At 47.7% G+C, this 18,124-nt stretch overlaps 1 protein-coding gene across 1 annotated transcript; it reads left to right on the top strand.

Annotated features, from left to right (window-relative positions):
- The first annotated feature begins 3,118 nt into the window (after window positions 1-3,118).
- Window positions 3,119-7,788, top strand: LOC144485927 (proteasome subunit beta type-5-like). Its single transcript, XM_078204000.1, has 3 exons — window positions 3,119-3,371; window positions 4,081-4,387; window positions 6,840-7,788. Exons 1-3 carry the CDS (start codon window positions 3,180-3,182, stop codon window positions 7,124-7,126), a joined length of 786 nt encoding a protein of 261 aa, XP_078060126.1. The 5' UTR covers window positions 3,119-3,179; the 3' UTR covers window positions 7,127-7,788.
- Window positions 7,789-18,124: the final 10,336 nt, after the last annotated feature.

Genomic DNA, 18,124 nt, shown 5'->3' with positions numbered 1-18,124 from the left:
TCGCCTGGGACTCTCGCTTGGTCTGGTACTGTCTATTGGCATCTTTGATGGTTCTCTGTAGATCGTATCTGGTTTTCTTGTATAGGTCAGGGTCGCCTGACTTGAACACTTCAGAACTGGACTTCAGCAAGCAGTGGACATCCCAGTTCATCCATGGATCCTGATTGGGAAACACACAGATTTGTTTCTTTGGCACACAGTCTTCTACGCATTCCCTATAACTGTTTGACCTCCCTAAACGCATGACCTTCTCTATGTTAAAACCCATCTGTCACTTTACCACCCATTCCACCAACCCATTGATATTGTTTTGTAGATTATAGCTATCCTCTTCACTATCTATTACTCGGCCAATCTTTGTGTCTTCTGCAAATTTGCCAACCGTGCCTCCCGTGTCTAAATCATTAATATATAACACAAACAGCAAGGGTCCCAACACCGAGCCCTGTGGAACTTACCCTGACTGAGTGAAGATCATTCATCTTCTTCCGCCACTGCTTCCTTGTCTTCTTCTGGAGTGCACTTGCACTCACCAGGGCTGCCACTGCATCCCAGGCAGTGATGGTGACTGTGCTGGAAGGTCGTTAGCTGGAGTGGGGGTAGAGTGTGTCCAACCTCTGCTCCACTCCACCCAGCATCCTGGTGAGGGCCCCCTCTGAACAGTGCGGTGCTGCCTTCTTGCCTGACATCCCCTGCAGTCGTTGTGTAACAAGTACTGGGGAGCTGTTTCAATGGGGTCTTTCATCTTCTGCATCTCTGTCTCTACCTCTCTCTGTCTGTGTCTGTCACTCTTTCTGTTTCCAGATGTCTATGTATGTCTTCTCTCGCTACTCCCTCTATGCCCTCTCCTTCTCACTCTCTTTCTGGCTATGTCTCTTTGGCCCATTTTCTCTGTTTATCTCTTTCCCACTCTCTGTCTCACTTGCCCTCTCACATTTCTCTCTGTCTGTCTCTTCCCCTCTCTGTTTCATTCTCCCTCTCTATTTTTCTCTGTTTCTCCAGCTGTCTGCCTCACCCACTCTCTCTCTTGCTGTGATTCTGACTCACACATGCACAGACTTAAACACATACACAGACTCTCTCACATGCGCACCCAGCAGAGAAACAAAGCGGGAGACCAGGAGGGGCAAAAGGAATGATAGATAGTCATAGAGTCGTTTTACAGCACAGAAAGACGGCCCATTGTGTCAGTGCCAACTCATTGAGCCCCTAACTATTCTAAACCCATTCTCCAGCACTCACTTTAGAGCCTTGTATCGCCACAGTGTTTCCAGTGTTCATCCAAACACTTCTCAATTGTTGTGAGAGATTCCTCCTGGCCTCTACCACCCTTTCAGGCACAGTAAGAAGTCTCACAACACTAGGTTAAAGTCCAACAGGTTTATTTGGTAGCACAAGCTTTCGAAGCACTGCTCCTTCATCAGGTGAGTGGGAGTTGGGTTCACAAACAGGGCATATAAAGACACAAACTCAATTACAAGATAATGGTTGGAATGCGAATCTTAACAGGTAATTAAGTCTTTACAGGTACAGACAATGTGAGTGGAGAGAGGGTTAAGCACAGGTTAAAGAGGTGTGTATTGTCGCAAGCCAGGACAGTTAGTGAGATTTTGCAAACCCAGGCAAATCGTGGGGGTTACAGATAGTGTGACATGAACCCAAGATCCTGGTTGAGGCCGTCCTCGTGCGTGCGAAGCTTGGCTATCAGTTTCTGCTCTGCGATTCTGCGCCGTCGTGTGCCTTGAAGGCTGCTTTGGAGAACGTTTACCCGAAGACTGGAGGCTGAAGTGTTCCCCGACAGGAAGCGAACACTCACTTTAGGCAGCGAGGGAGGAATGGAATGAGAGAGAAAAACAGACAGAGAGGGTTATTTTTTAAATTTAAATTCTCCCTCAGTGTAAATGAACAGGTGCCGGAGTGTGGCAACTAGGGGATTTTCACAGTAACTTCATTGCACTGTTAATGTACGCCTGCTTGTCACACTAATAAATAAACTTTAAACTGTAATTACAACGCTGTAAGAAAAATGGTGCAGAAGTTTTTATATCTTTGAATTGGAATTCAGTCGGCAGTTAGGAAGGCAAATGCAATGTTAGCATTCATGTCGAGAGGGCTAGAATACAAGAGCAGGGATGTACTTCTGAGGCTGTATAAGGCTCTGGTCAGACCCCATTTGCAGTATTGTGAGCAGTTTTGGGCCCCGGATCTAAGGAAGGAAGTGCTGCCTTGGAAAAGGTCCAGAGGAGGTCCACAAGAATGATCCCTGGAATGAAGAGCTTGTCGTATGAGGAACGATTGAGGACTCTGGGTCTGGACTCGTTGGAGTTTAGAAGGATGAGGGGGGATCTTATTGAAACTTACAGGATACTGCGAGGCCTGGATAGAGTGGACGTGGAGAGGATGTTTCCATGAGTAGGAAAAACTAGAATCAGAGGCACAACCTCAGGCTAAAGGGACGATCCTTTAAAACAGAGATGAGGAGGAATTTCTTCAGCCAGAGAGTGGTGAATCTGTGGGACTCTTTGCCGCAGAAGGCTGTGGAGGCCGGGTCATTGAGTGTCTTTAAGACAGAGGTAGAAAGGTTCTTGATTAATAAGGGGATCAGGGGTTATGGGGAGAAGGCAGGAGAATGGGGATGAGAAAAATATCAGCCGTGATTGAATGGCGGAGCAGACTCGATGGGCCGAGTGGCCTCATTCTGCTCCTATGTTTGATGGAATGACAGTAAGAAATCTGACACCAGGTTAAAGACCAACAGGTTTATTTGGTAACACGAGCTTTCAAATGTGTCAGTGTCAGGTGTATCCAATCCTGTTCTATTGCCGGTTTGATACAAGGTGACATTAATAAATAAACTTTAAGCTGCCCATTTCCAGCTCTCACTTTGCTCAATCCAGTCTCCCTGCACAGAGATGGCTGACAACAAAATGCGCCTGCGCACACCGCCATCTTGTGTTGGTAGGAGAGCTTCCGGTCCCTTCCGCCCGCCTGTGCCATTTCCGGTCTCTTCCTCCCGCCCGTGCCATTTCCGGTCTCTTCCGCCCGCCGGCGCTATTTCCGGTCCCTTAACCACTGGCGCAATTTCCGGTTCCGCCGCCAGTGACGTACCTTCCGGTCCGTTCACCGCCGGTGCAATTTCCGGCCCCTCCCCCACCCTCTGACGCTATTTCCGGTCTAAGATGGCGCTGGCCGATGTGCTGAGCTGTTCCTCGTTCTGCCGCCATCCCAAACCGAGCCCGGGGCTGGAGCCGGGACTGGGCCTCGGCCGGGCCCCGGGCCTGGATTTCCTCCTTGCCCCGGGGCAGCGGGACGCCGAGAGCGGCGGGGAGAGGATCGAGATTTTACACGGGACAACCACCCTGGGCTTCAAGGTGAGAGGCCAGAAAATCCCCGAGGGGAGAGGTAGGAGGGGGAGGGGAGGGGAGGGGAGAGGAGGGGAGAGGGGAGAGGTTGGGGAGGGGAGAGGTTGGGGAGGGGAGGTTGGGGAGGGGAGGGGAGGTTGGGGAGGGGAGGTTGGGGAGGGGAGGTTGGGGAGGGGAGGGGAGGTTGGGGAGGGGAGGTTGGGGAGGGGAGGTTGGGGAGGGGGCTGGTGTTACTCGGGGGGGCGGGGTTATGATGGGTTTGGAGCAAGGCAGGGTTTAGAGATGTTGGTTTGTGTCGAGCTGGGGGAGGGGGTGAAAGTTTATGTCACAAGGAGACGTCCCTTAACACTGCAATGAAGTTACTGTGAAAATCCCCCAGTCGCCACACTCCGGCGCCTGTTCGGGTTACACTGAGGGAGGATTTAGCACGGCCAATGCACCCTAAACAGCACGTCTTTGGACTGTGGGAGGAAACCGGAGGAAACCCATGCAGACACGGGGAGTGCGTGCAGACTCCACACAGACAGTGACCGAAGCTGGGAATCGAACCCTGGTGCCGTGATGCAGCATTGCCACCGTGAGGTGGTGAGGGTGATTGAGGGGAAGAGGGAGGATGGGTTTGAGGGAGAAGGAGAATGCGATGGTGGATGGGCTGAGGGAGGGGTTTTAGTCAACGTGCACACTGACACACCATCTCTCTTTTTCTCCCCCCACACAGTTTGACCATGGGGTGATCGTGGCAGTGGATTCCAGGGCTACCGCCGGCTCCTACGTGGCGTCCCAGACGGTGAAGAAAGTGATCGAGATCAACCCCTACCTCCTGGGCACTATGGCGGGCGGCGCAGCCGACTGCAGCTTCTGGGAGAGGCTCCTCGCTCGCCAGTGCCGTATCTATGAGCTGCGGAACAAGGAGAGGATCTCGGTGGCTGCCGCCTCCAAGCTGCTGGCCAACATGGTTTATCAGTACAAGGGCATGGGGCTTTCCATGGGCACCATGATCTGCGGCTGGGACAAGCGTGGGCCAGGTGAGCAAGTGAGAGAGGCCTGGGCTGGAGAGGGACCACTCCCCATCTCTGAGCTCGACTCAAGGGCTGGCTGTGAAAACCATGCTGCCTCCACACTCAAACAGCCAGCTGGGGTGACAACTGGCTCTGGGTGGTGGGCTTGGGATCCGCATGGAGATAATCGTGTTGTTCATTTGATTTCTGATTTTGATTTATTATTGTCACATAAGACTGTAAGGCATAGGAGCAGAATTAGTTTATTTATTAGTTATGTTGTAGGGAAAAATCCCTTGTACCAGTGCATTCAAGGAGGTCGAGTCGCAAGGCAAGGTTCAAAGCGTTTTTCTTTATTGTACAATTACTGGGATCCCAGGGAGAACCGCGTCGCCAGCCTAGAAACAGTGGCTTGGCCACGTTGATCTCAACAGTTACACATTCGCTCTGGATATTTATAGGATTCTAAATTCGAGCGGGAACATTTGCTCATACATTTTTACAATACCTAAAAAGTGGCCTATCTGGTCAGGAAGTTCCCTGAGAGACTTGTCAATTTGCATCTGTATGGTGTGTGTCCGTGTTAATGGGACTGCCTGTTCTTGCCCCGGTGTTTTAATGTGTTTCCCATTATCCTCTCGATGCCCCCCCTTATCTAAATCGACCTCTACTGTTTTGTGTCTGTATTCTATGTTTGCGAGATTAGGTGTTAATGTCATTTTGTCCTGTGTGTAGGGGGATTTAATCTAATCTTTTATTCTTTTTATCCTAGTTTATTAAGTTTCTTTGCCTGCCTTGGCCATTTTATTCCCATAATATTTTATTGACAGTCCGGTTATGCCATATAACCCACTCCAGGTCTTGACTCGCAGATATCCCGATCTTTTAGCCAAAGGCCGGTTTAAAATGCAGCTTCGTGCTGTTGCTGGGCAGAATAAGGATCTTTTGTCAGCTTTGAAATTAAAGGTCTCTCAGCTGTGCAGAGGGGGATTTAAACGAATGTCCATTCAGGTGTTCCCCTCTGCATTGTGGGCACGTTATGAATGGTGCCAATCAGTCCAATAAATGAATATGTTTAATGAGGTGAATATTGATGAGATAATAAAAATATGGCTTTTGGAAAATGGCCCACTTGTTACCAGTAGGGCTTACATTAACACTGCAATGAAGTTACTGTGGAATTCCCCTAGTCGCCACACTCTGGCGCCTGTTCAGGTCAGTGCACCCTAACCAGCATGTCTTTCAGACTGTGGGAGGAAACCGGAGCACCTGGAGGAAACCCACGCAGACACGGGGAGAACGCGTAAACTCCACACAGACAGTGACCCAGCCGGTAATCAAACCCGGGTCTCTGGTGCTATGAAGCAGCAGTGCTAACCACTGTGCCACCCCTAAGCCATTCAGCCCATCGAGTCTGCTCCGCCATTCAATCCTGGCTGATATTTTTCTCATCCCCATTTTCCTCTCTTTTCCCCGTAACCCCTGATCCCCTTATTAATCAAGAACCTATCTATCTCTGTCTTAAAGACACTCAATGACCCGGCCTCCACAGCCTTCTGCGGCAAAATGTTCCACAGATTCACCACTCTCTGGCTGAAGAAATTCCTCCTCATCTCTGTTTTAAAGGATCGTCCCTTTAGCCTGAGGTTGTGCCCCCTGGTTCTAGTTTTTCCTACTAGTGGATTCACATGGACTGGAATACAGTGAAACGTATTGTTTCTTGCATGCTATACAGACAAAGCATACCATTCATAGAGAAGGAAAGGAGAGGGTGCAGAATGTAGTGTTACAGTCATAGCTAGGGTTTAGAGAAAGATCAACTTAATGCAGGTTGGTCCATTCAAAAGTCTGACAGCAGCAGGGAAGAAGCTGTTCCTGAGTCGGTTGGTACATGACCTCAGACTTTTGTACCTTTTTCCCGACGGAAGAAAGTGGAAGAGAGAATGTCCGGGGTGCATGGGATCCTTAATTATGCTGGCTGCTTTTCCCCGAGGTAGCGGGAGGTGTAGACCGAGCCAATGGATGGGAGGCTGGTTTGCGTGATGGATTGGGCTACATTCATGACCGTTTGTAGTTTCTTGCAGTCTTGAGCAGAGCAGGAGCCCATACCGAGCTGTGATACAACCAGAAAGAATGCTTTCTATGGTGCATCTGTAAAAATTGGTGAGAGTCGTAGCTGACATGCCAAATTTCCTTAGTCCCCTGAGAAAGTAGAGGTGTTGGTGGGGCTTTCTTAACTATAGTGTCGGCATGGGGGGGACCAGGACAGGTTGTTGGTGATCTGGACACCTAAAAACCTGAAGCTCTCGACCCTTTCTACTTCGTCCCCGTTGATGTAGACAGGGCATGTTCTCCTTTACGCTTCCTGAAGTCGATGACTAACCCCTTCATTTTACTGAGATTGAGGGAGAGATTATTGTTGTGATTAGCGATGTGCTCTAACCTGTCTCTCCCCTCTCTCTCTCTACCTTCCCCTCAGGCCTCTATTACGTAGACAGCGAGGGTAACCGAGTCTCTGGGCAGGTTTTCTCGGTGGGTTCGGGTTCAGTCTACGCATACGGCGTGTTGGACCGGGGCTACCGAAGCGACATGAGCCCCAGCGATGCCTACGAGCTGGCCAAGCAGGCCATCTACCACGCCACCTACCGCGATGCCTACTCTGGAGGAATAGTCAGCCTGTACCACGTCAAGGAGAGCGGCTGGGTGCGCATTTGCCGCGATGATGTCATGGACCTCCATGAGAAGTACAAGAAGGGGTGTGCCTAGTCTGCGGGGGGGGTTGTGTGAGGAGTGGGTTTGGGGTGGGGGCGGGGTTGTATCAGCCCAGGGTGCAGCAGTAGCATCGAGGGGGGGGAATTGTGTATCTGGCAGTGATGGGTCTCTGGAATCGCTCTCCAATCTCCTGGGTTTGTATTTGGAAACATTGGACTGTGGGAGGGTGACTGATGATCCCCCCACTCCCTCAGCTGGAGCTGTTTGACGCAGGGAGTAATGCTCTCTCTCTCGGCTATTTCCGAAACACTCAAGCAGGACAGGGACCGAGAGCCTCTTGTGCCCTTCCCCCACCCTCCCCGAGCTCACAGCTATTCAGCTGGGGCAGGCGAGGTGGAAGGATGGAATGCCTTGGTCAGTTTGCTCAGAGTGGGAGTCAGGAATTGGTGTGGCGGGCGGGGGGAGAACACGGATTCTCGTGTCTCATTGTACCCGTGCTGTGACCCAACTTCTGCTGAAATGTGGGAACTGGAGTTTGGGTTGTGAAGATTGATGGGGGGGGTGTTTCGCGAATGTACCTTCTTGGAAAGAGGCATGAGATCCATTAAAACAAACCAAGACTTGGGTGTTTTACAGTCGCACCTCCGCAAGTTATATTTGACCCGCTGTAGTTGTATTTTCTTATTTGCAATGCCAATAAACTGTTAGATTTAAAACTGTGTGTGTGCAGGTTATATTGGACCGTGCAGTTGATATTGTCTACATGGACTTTAGCAAGGCCTTTGACAAGGTACCGCATGGTAGGTTGTTGCAGAAGGTTAAATCTCACGAGATCCAGGGTGAGGTAGCCAAATGGATACAAAACTGGCTTCTTGACAGAAGCCAGAGGGTGGTTGTAGAGAGTTGTTTTTCAAACTGGAGGCCTGTGACCAGCGGTGTGCCTCGGGGATCAGTGCTGGGTCCACTGTTATTTGTCATTTATATTAATGATTTGGATGAGAATATAGGAGGCATGGTTAGTAAGTTTGCAGATGTCACCAAGATAGGTGGCATAGTGAAGAAGGTTATCTAGGATTGCAACAGGATCTTGATCAATTGGGCCAGTGGGTTGATGAATGGCAGATGGAGTTTAATTTAGATAAATGTTAGGTGATGCATTTTGTAGATTGAACCAGGGCAGGACTTACTCAGTTAATGGCAGGGCGTTGGGGAGAGTTACAGAACAAAGAGATCTAGGGGTACAGGTTCATAGCTCCTTGAAAGTGGAGTCACAGGTGGACAGAGTGGTGAAGAAGGCATTTGGCATGCTTGGTTTCATCGGTCAGGACATTGAATACAGGAGTTGGGACGTCTTGTTGAAGTTGTACAAGACATTGGTAAGACCACACTTGGAATACTGTGTGCAGTTCTGGTCACCCTATTATAGAAAGGATATTATTAAACTGGAAAGAGTGTAGAAAAGATTGACTAGGATGCTACCGGGACTTGATGGTTTGAGTTATAAGGAGAGGCTGGATAGACTGGGACTTTTTTCTCTGGAGCGTAGGAGGCTGAGGGGTGATCTTATAGAGGTCCATAAAATAATGAGGGGCACAGATCAGCTAGATAGTCAATATCTAGGCGGGTACAATTTTGTCTGTTTAAAAAGCGTTTAGACAATTACATGGGTACGATGGATATAGAGGGATATGGGCCAAATGCGGGCAATTGGGACTAGCTTAGGGGTCAAAAGCTGGGCGGCATGGACAAGTTGGGCCGAAGGGCCTGTTTCCATGCTGTAAACCTCAATGACCTTTATGAAATCTGTACCTGCCCTTGCAGCCTCTTGTATTTATTTCAGAGCTTCCGCAATGCAATGCAAATCTCCCCCAGGTGCAGTAAGTCACAAATAATTTAGGCGCTGAGCTACAGAAAGAGATGTTGGCGACAGGCAACTAAGACTTCAGATGCAGTGGTGGGCTGAGCAAGGACGGGGGGAGAGAGAGACAGGTTCGGGGAGAGAAACCTACCCCTAAGGACCCAGGCAGCCGGACGCACAGACACCGATGGTGGAGTAAGGTTCAAATCGGCTAAAGGGCCGGATTTGAGGAGGAGCCGTGACCTTGGAAGTCTTGTGGGGCTGGAGGGGGTGAGGGAGACGGGGAGGGTTGGGCTGGACGGGGTGAGGGAGACGGGGAGGGTTGTTGAGCTGGGGGAGGTGAGGGAGAAGGGGAGGGTTGGGCTGGACGGGGTGAGGGAGACGGGGAGGGTTGGGCTGGACGGGGTGAGGGAGACGGGGAGGGTTGTTGGGCTGGGGGAGGTGAGGGAGACGAGGAGGGTTGTTGGGCTGGGGGAGGTGAGGGAGAAGGGGAGGGTTGTTGGGCTGGGGGAGGTGAGGGAGAAGGGGAGGGTTGGGCTGGACGGGGTGAGGGAGACGGGGAGGGTTGGGCTGGACGGGGTGAGGGAGACGGGGAGGGTTGTTGGGCTGGGGGAGGTGAGGGAGACGGGGAGGGTTGGGCTGGACGGGGTGAGGGAGACGGGGAGGGTTGTGGGGCTGGGGGAGGTGAGGGAGACGGGGAGGGTTGGGCTGGACGGGGTGAGGGAGACGGGGAGGGTTGGGCTGGATGGGGTGAGGGAGACGGGGAGGGTTGGGCTGAACGGGGTGAGGGAGACGGGGAGGGTTGGGCTGGACGGGGTGAGGGAGACGGGGAGGGTTCGGCTGGACGGGGTGAGGGTTGTTGGGCTGGGGGAGGTGAGGGAGACGGGGAGGGTTGTGGGGCTGGGGGAGGTGAGGGAGACGGGGAGGGTTGTGGGGCTGGGGGAGGTGAGGGAGACGGGGAGGGTTGGGCTGGAGGAGGTTTATGGGTCCTGTATTCCATATTCCACACAATACTATTCTCTACAAAATTACACAGGTACGGTAACACTCAGTAATATACACGGGCTACTTGCTTTAATATAACCAGGAACTGCTATTCTCTATAATATACACAGGGGCTGCTATTCTCTATAATATACACAGAGACTGCTATTCTCTATAATATACACGGGCTGCTATTCTCTATAATATACACAGGGACTGCTATTCTCTATAATATACACAGGGGCTGCTATTCTCTATAATATACACAGGGACTGCTATTCTCTATAATATACACAGGGACTGCTATTCTCTATAATATACACAGGGACTGCTATTCTCTATAATATACACAGGGACTGCTATTCTCTATAATATACACAGGGGCTGCTATTCTCTATAATATACACAGGGGCTGCTATTCTCTATAATATACACAGGGGCTGCTATTCTCTATAATATACACAGGGACTGCTATTCTCTATAATATACACAGGGACTGCTATTCTCTATAATATACACAGGGACTGCTATTCTCTATAATATACACAGGGACTGCTATTCTCTATAATATACACAGGGACTGCTATTCTCTATAATATACACAGGGACTGCTATTCTCTATAATATACACAGGGACTGCTATTCTCTATAATATACAGAGGGGCTGCTATTCTCTATAATATACACAGGGACTGCTATTCTCTATAATATACACAGGGGCTGCTATTCTCTATAATATACACAGGGGCTGCTATTCTCTATAATATACACAGGGGCTGCTATTCTCTATAATATACACAGGGGCTGCTATTCTCTATAATATACACAGGGGCTGCTATTCTCTATAATATACACAGGGGCTGCTATTCTCTATAATATACACAGGAACTGCTATTCTCTATAATATACACAGGGGCTGCTATTCTCTATAATATACACAGGGGCTGCTGCTATTCTCTATAATATACACAGGGACTGCTATTCTCTATAATATACACAGGGGCTGCTGCTATTCTCTATAATATACACAGGGACTGCTATTCTTTATAATATACACAGGGACTGCTATTCTCTATAATATACACAGGGACTGCTATTCTCTATAATATACACGGGGGCTGCTATTCTCTATAATATACACAGGGACAGCTATTCTCTATAATATACACAGGAACTGCTATTCTCTATAATATACACAGGGGCTGCTATTCTCTATAATATACACGGGCTGCTATTCTCTATAATATACACAGGGGCTGCTATTCTCTATAATATACACGGGCTGCTATTCTCTATAATATACACAGCGACTGCTATTCTCTATAATATACATGGGGGCTGCTGCTATTCTCTATAATATACACAGGGACTGCTATTCTCTATAATATACACGGGGGCTGCTGCTATTCTCTATAATATACACAGGGGCTGCTATTCTCTATAATATACACAGCGACTGCTATTCTCTATAATATACATGGGGGCTGCTGCTATTCTCTATAATATACACAGGGACTGCTATTCTCTATAATATACACGGGGGCTGCTGCTATTCTCTATAATATACACAGGGGCTGCTATTCTCTATAATATACACAGGGACTGCTATTCTCTATAATATACATGGGCTACTATTCTCTATAATATACACAGGGGCTGCTATTCTCTATAATATACACGGGCTGCTATTCTCTATAATATACACAGCGACTGCTATTCTCTATAATATACACGGGGGCTGCTGCTATTCTCTATAATATACACAGGGACTGCTATTCTCTATAATATACACAGGGGCTGCTATTCTCTATAATATACACAGGGACTGCTATTCTCTATATTATACATGGGCTGCTATTCTCTATAATATACACGGGCTGCTGCTATTCTCTATAATATACACAGGAACTGCTATTCTCTATAATATACACGGGCTGTTGCTATTCTCTATAATATACACAGGGACTGCTATTCTCTATAATATACACTGGGGCTGCTATTCTCTACAATATACACAGGGACTGCTATTCTCTATAATATACACGGGCTGCTATTCTCTATAATATACAAGGGCTGCTATTCTCTATAATATACACAGGGGCTGCTATTCTCTATAATATACACAGGGACTGCTATTCTCTATAATATACACAGGGACTGCTATTCTCTATAATATACACAGGGACTGCTATTCTCTATAATATACACAGGGACTGCTATTCACTATAATATACACAGGGACTGCTATTCTCTATAATATACATAGGGACTGCTATTCTCTATAATATACACAGGGACTGCTATTCTCTATAATATACACAGGGACTGCTATTCTCTATAATATACACAGGGGCTGCTATTCTCTATAATATACACAGGGACTGCTATTCTCTATAATATACACAGGGGCTGCTATTCTCTATAATATACACAGGGACTGCTATTCACTATAATATACACAGGGACTGCTATTCTCTATAATATACATAGGGACTGCTATTCTCTATAATATACACAGGGACTGCTATTCTCTATAATATACACAGGGACTGCTATTCTCTATAATATACACAGGGACTGCTATTCACTATAATATACACAGGGACTGCTATTCTCTATAATATACACAGGGACTGCTATTCTCTATAATATACACAGGGACTGCTATTCTCTATAATATACACAGGGGCTGCTATTCTCTCTAATATACACAGTGACTGCTGTCCTCTATAATATACACAGGGACTGCTATTCTCTATAATATACACAGGGGCTGCTATTCTCTATAATATACACAGGGTCTTCTATTCTCTATAATATACACAGGGGCTGCTATTCTCTCTAATATACACAGTGACTGCTGTCCTCTGTAATATTCACAGGGGCTGCTATTGTATATATCTTACAGGGGGCAGGTATTCTGTATAATTTACACAAAGACTGCACTGAAATCCTCTCGTTATGAAGGCCAACATCCCATTTGCCTTCTTTACTGCCTGCTGCACCTTCACGCTTACCTTCAGTAACTGGTGTCCGAGGACACTTGGGTCTTGTTGGACATTCCCCTCTCCTAATCTATAGCCAGTCAGATAGTCATCTGCCTTCCTGATTTTCGTACTGAAGTGGATGACCTCATTTTTTTCAAATTATACTGCATCTGCCATGCATTTGCCCACTCACTCAGCCTGTCCAAATCATGCTGAAACATCTCTGCATCCTCCTCACAGCTCACCCTCCCACTCAACTTTGTGTCATCTGCAAATTTGGAGATATTACATTTAATTCCCTCATCTAAATCGTTAATATATATTGTGTATAGTTGGGGTCCTCGCACCGATCCCACTGGTCACTGCTGCCATTCGGAAAGTGACCCGTTTATTCCTACTCTTTGTTTCCTGTCTGCCAACCAGTTTTCTATCCATCGCAATACCATCCCAATCCCTTCTGCTTTAATTTCACATGCTAATCCCTTCTGTGGAAATTTGCCGAATATCTTTCCGAAAGTACAAATACACCACATCCACTGGCTCCCCCTAACCCAGTCTACTAATTATATCCTCAAAGAATTCCATTGTAGCCTTTGTCCAAATATGGACAAATGGGCTGAAGTCCAGAGCTGAGAGTGACTGCCCCTTGACATCGAGGCAGCTTTTAACTGAGTGTGGCATCAAGGAGCCCGAGCAAAACTGGAGTCAATGGGAATCGGGCGGGGGGTGGGTGCTCTCTGTTGGTTGGAGTCATACCTGGCACATAGGAAGATGGTTGTGGTTGTTGGAAGTTAATCATCTCAGCTCCAGGACATCACTGCAGGAGTTAACCTCAGAGTTAGTGTCCTAGGGCCCAACAATCTTCAGCTGCTTCATCCATAAGAAGAAGTCTCACATCACCAGGTTAAAGTCCAACAGGTTTATTTGGTAGCACGAGCTTTCGGAGCACTGCTCCTTCATTGCATCATCCATAAGACATCGGAGCAGAATTAGGCCACTCGGCCCATTGAGTCTGCTCCGCCATTCAATCATGGCTGATATTTTTCTCATCCCCATTCTCCTGCCTTTTCCCCATAACCCCTGATCCCCTTATTAATCAAGAACCTATCTATCTCTGTCTTAAAGACACTCAATGACCCAGCCTCCACAGCCTTCTGCGGCAAAGACTTCCACAGATTCACCACTCTCTGGCTGAAGAAATTCCTCCTCATCTCTGTTTTAAAGGATCGTCCCTTTAGCCTGAGGTTGTGGCCTTCCCTCTGTCATAAGGTCAGAAGTGGGGATGTTTGCTGATGATTGCACAATGGTCAGCACTATTTGCAACTCCTCAGATACTGAAGCAGTCCCTGTTCAAATGCAGCAAGATCCGGACAATATCCGGGATCGGGCTAACAAGTGGCAAGTAACATTCACGCCACACAAATGCCAGGCAATGATCACCTACAATAAGAGTGAATCTTACCATCGTCCATTGACATTCAATGGCATTGCTGAATCTCCCACTATTGACATCCTGGGGGGTTAGTTACTATTGACCAGAAGCTGAATGGGAACCCAGCCATATAAATACCGGTTTGATCTGATTTGATTTGATTTATTATTGTCACATGTATAAGTATGCAGTGAAAAGTATTGTTTCTTTCACGCTATACAGACAAAGCATACTGTTCATAAGAACATAAGAAATAGGAGCAGGAATAGGCCATCTAGCCCCTCGAGCCTGCCCCGCCATTCAACAAGATCATGGCTGATCTGAAGCGAATCAGTTCCACTTACCCGCCCGCTCCCCATATCCCCTAATTCCCTTATCGATCAGAAAACTATCTACCCGTGATTTAAACATATTCAACGAGGAAGCCTCCACCACTTCCTTCATAGAGAAGGAAAGGAGAGAGTGCAGAATGTAGTGTTACTGTCATAGCTAGGGTGCAGAGAAAGGTCAACTTAGTGCGAGGTAGGTCCATTCAAAAGTCTGACAGCAGCAGGGAAGAAGCTGTTCTTGAGTCGGTCGGTACGTGACCTCAGACTTTTGTATCTTTTTCCCGACGGAAGAAGGTGGAAGAGAGAATGTCCGGGGTGTGGCTACCAGAGCAGGTCAGAGGCTGCGAATCCTGCGGAGAGTAACTCACCTCCTGATTCCCCTCACAAAGCCTGTCCACCATTTACAAGGACACAAGTCAGAAGTGTGATGGGAATACTCCCCGCTTGCCGGATCAGTGCAGAGTATTATTGAAACGGTGACAGATTGACATCCAGGTGTCTCAGAAGGGATTATACTTACCGTAGGCGGAGTGCAGCGAAGGTTTACCAGGATGACAAGATTTTCATATGAGGAGTTTGGCTTGACTGTGTTCTGTATTCACTGGAATTCAGAAGATTGAGAGAATTGAAAGATATAAAATTCTGACAGACTGGTTGCAGGGATGTCATTTCCCTCTGGCTGGGAGGGGGCGGGGTCTGAAACAAGGGCTCAGAGTCTCGGGATACCGGGTAAATCATTTAGGACTGAGGAGACATTTCTTTACTTTCTGTTGTAATACACACCTGGAATGGCTTGATGGGCAGCTTTTCTGCCTCTGAGCCACAAGGTCCTGGGTTCAAATCCCACGACAGGGTTTATTGGTCTCTGAAGAATCCTGCAGTGTTACACACAAACTGCCACATTAGAGGGAGAGAAACATTAGAGAGAGGATATAAGGAGCACAGAAACACACCTGGACTTCAGGGGTTAGGTTATGAGGAGAGGTTATAGAAATTAGACCTTTCTCCAGAGTATTTGTGTTATTATTGTCACATGTATTAACATAGTGAAAAGTATTGTTTCTTGTGCTATACAAAGCATACCGTTCATAGGAAAGGAAAGAGTGCAGAATGCAGTGTTACATTCATAGCTAGGGTGTAGAGAAAGATCAACTTAGTGCGAGGTAGGTCCATTCAAAAGTCTGACAGCAGCAGGGAAGAAGCTGTTCTTGAATTAGTTGTTATGTGCCCTCAGACTTTTGTATCTTTTTCCTGACAGAAGAAGGTGGAAGAGAGAATGTCTGGAGTGCGTGGGGTCCTTAATTATGCCGGCTGCTTTGTCGAGGCAGCGGGAAGTGTAGACAGTGTCAATGGATGGGAGGCTGGTTTGCGTGATGGATTGGGCTACATTCACGACCTTTTGTAGCTCCTTGCGGTCTTGGGCAGAGCAGGAGCCCCATACCAAGCTGTGATACAACCAGAAAGAATGCTTTCTATGGTGCATCTGTGAAGGTTGGTGAGAGTCGTAGCTGACGTGCCAAATTTCCTTCGTCTTCTGAGAAAGTAGAGGCTCACAAGTAGAGGCTAGTGTGGTAGATTTCAGGTCTGATTGAGTGGAGGACATGCATCCATTTCCCAGGTTACAGATACGTTACTATCGCTTCTGGGAGCTAATGATTTATCAAGATGTTCAGTGCCGTCTAGTCTTTTGGAACTAATTTATATTCTGGCCTTAGTCCCAAAGGGTATCTCCAAGGAAACATTGATTGTATAGACACATTAACAACAGCAAAGGAGGATTTATTTTTCTTTTATTCATTCGTGGGACATGCGTGCCAGCATTTATTGCCCATCCCTAGTTGCTCTTGTTCAGAGGGCAGTTGAGAGTCATCCACATTGCTGTGGCTCTGGAGTCACATGTGGACCAGACCAGGTAAGGACGGCAGATTTCCTTCCCTAAAGGACATTAGTGAACCAGATGGGGATTTTCCGACAATCGACAATGGTTTCATGGTCATCAGTCGATTCTCAATTCCAGATATTTTTTATTGAATTAAGATCTCACCACTTGCTGTGGTGGGATTTGAACCCGGGTCTCTAGAACATTAGCTGAGTTTCTGGATTAATAGTCTAGCGATAATACCACTAGGCCATCGCCACCCCCAATCTGTGATGTCTGATCAGCCTGGACCTACTGCGCACCAAGTTGGTCTTTCTCTACACTCTAGCTATGACTGTAACACTACATTCTGCATTCTCTCCTTCCTTTTTCTATGAGAGCAGGGATATATTGTTGCAACTATACAGGGCCTTGGTGAGGCCACACCTAGAGTATTGTGTGCAGTTTGGGTCTCCTTTTCTGAGGAAGGATGTTCTTGCTCTCGAGGGAGTTGCAGTGAAGGTTTCCCAGGCTGATTCCGGGGATGGCGGGACTGATGTACGAGGAGAGATTGACCAGGTTAGGATTGTTTTCCCTGGAGTTCAGACGAATGAGGGGGGGATCTCATAGAGATTTATCAAATTCTAACAGGACTAGACAGGGTAGATGCAGGGAGGATGTTCCCGATGGTGGGGGGAGTCCAGAACCAGGGGGTCACAGTCTGAGGATTCGGGGTAGACCATTTAGGACGGAGGTGAGGAGACATTTCTTCACCCAGAGAGCGGTGAGCCTGTGGAATTCATTACCACAGGAAGTAGTTGATGCCAAAACATTGAATGTATTCAAGAGGCGGCTGGATAGGGCACTGGGGGGTGAATGGGATCAAAGGTTATGGGGGGAAAGCAGGATTAGGCTATTGAGTTGGATGATCAGCCATGATGGTGATGAATGGCAGAGCAGGCTCGAAGGGCCGAATGGCCTCCTCCTGCTCCTATCTTCTATGTTTCTATAAACAGTATGCTTTGCCTGTATAGTGCGCAAGAAATAATACTTTTCACTATGCAAATACATGTGACAATAATAAATCAAATCAAAGTGTTCCCTGGGGACTTGTTGACCATCCCTAATTGCCCTTGAACTGGGTGGCTTGCTCGGCAGAGCACAGTTAGGGGTCAGCCAGATTGCTGTGGGTCTGAAGTCACATGCAGGCCAACTCGGGTAAGGACGGCAGATTTCCTCCCCGAAAGGGAACCAGATGGGTCTTTATGTTTCACAATAATTATTACAGATTTACATTCCAGACTTTTCTTTAATTTATTAAATTCAAATTCTATTAGCTGCAATGGTGGGATTTGAACCCGTGCCCTCCGAGCATTAACCTAGGATTACTAGTCCAGTGACATTACTATGCCATCATCTCCTCTCTACTCCATCAAGGTCTGTCATAATTTTGTGGACCCCAATCAAGTAGCACGGCGGCACAGTGGGTTAGCACTGCTGCCTCATAGCTCCAGGGACCCGGGTTCGATTCCCAGCTTGGGTCACTGTCTGTGTGGAGTCTGCACATTCTACCTGTGGGTTTCCTCCGGGTGCTCTGGTTCCCT

This window comes from Mustelus asterias, unplaced genomic scaffold (genome assembly GCF_964213995.1).
Source record: "Mustelus asterias unplaced genomic scaffold, sMusAst1.hap1.1 HAP1_SCAFFOLD_248, whole genome shotgun sequence".
In the NCBI taxonomy this organism is placed as follows: domain Eukaryota; kingdom Metazoa; phylum Chordata; class Chondrichthyes; order Carcharhiniformes; family Triakidae; genus Mustelus; species Mustelus asterias.
Note: the sequence above shows the minus strand (reverse complement) of the source record. Positions and strands in the feature narration are given on the sequence as shown.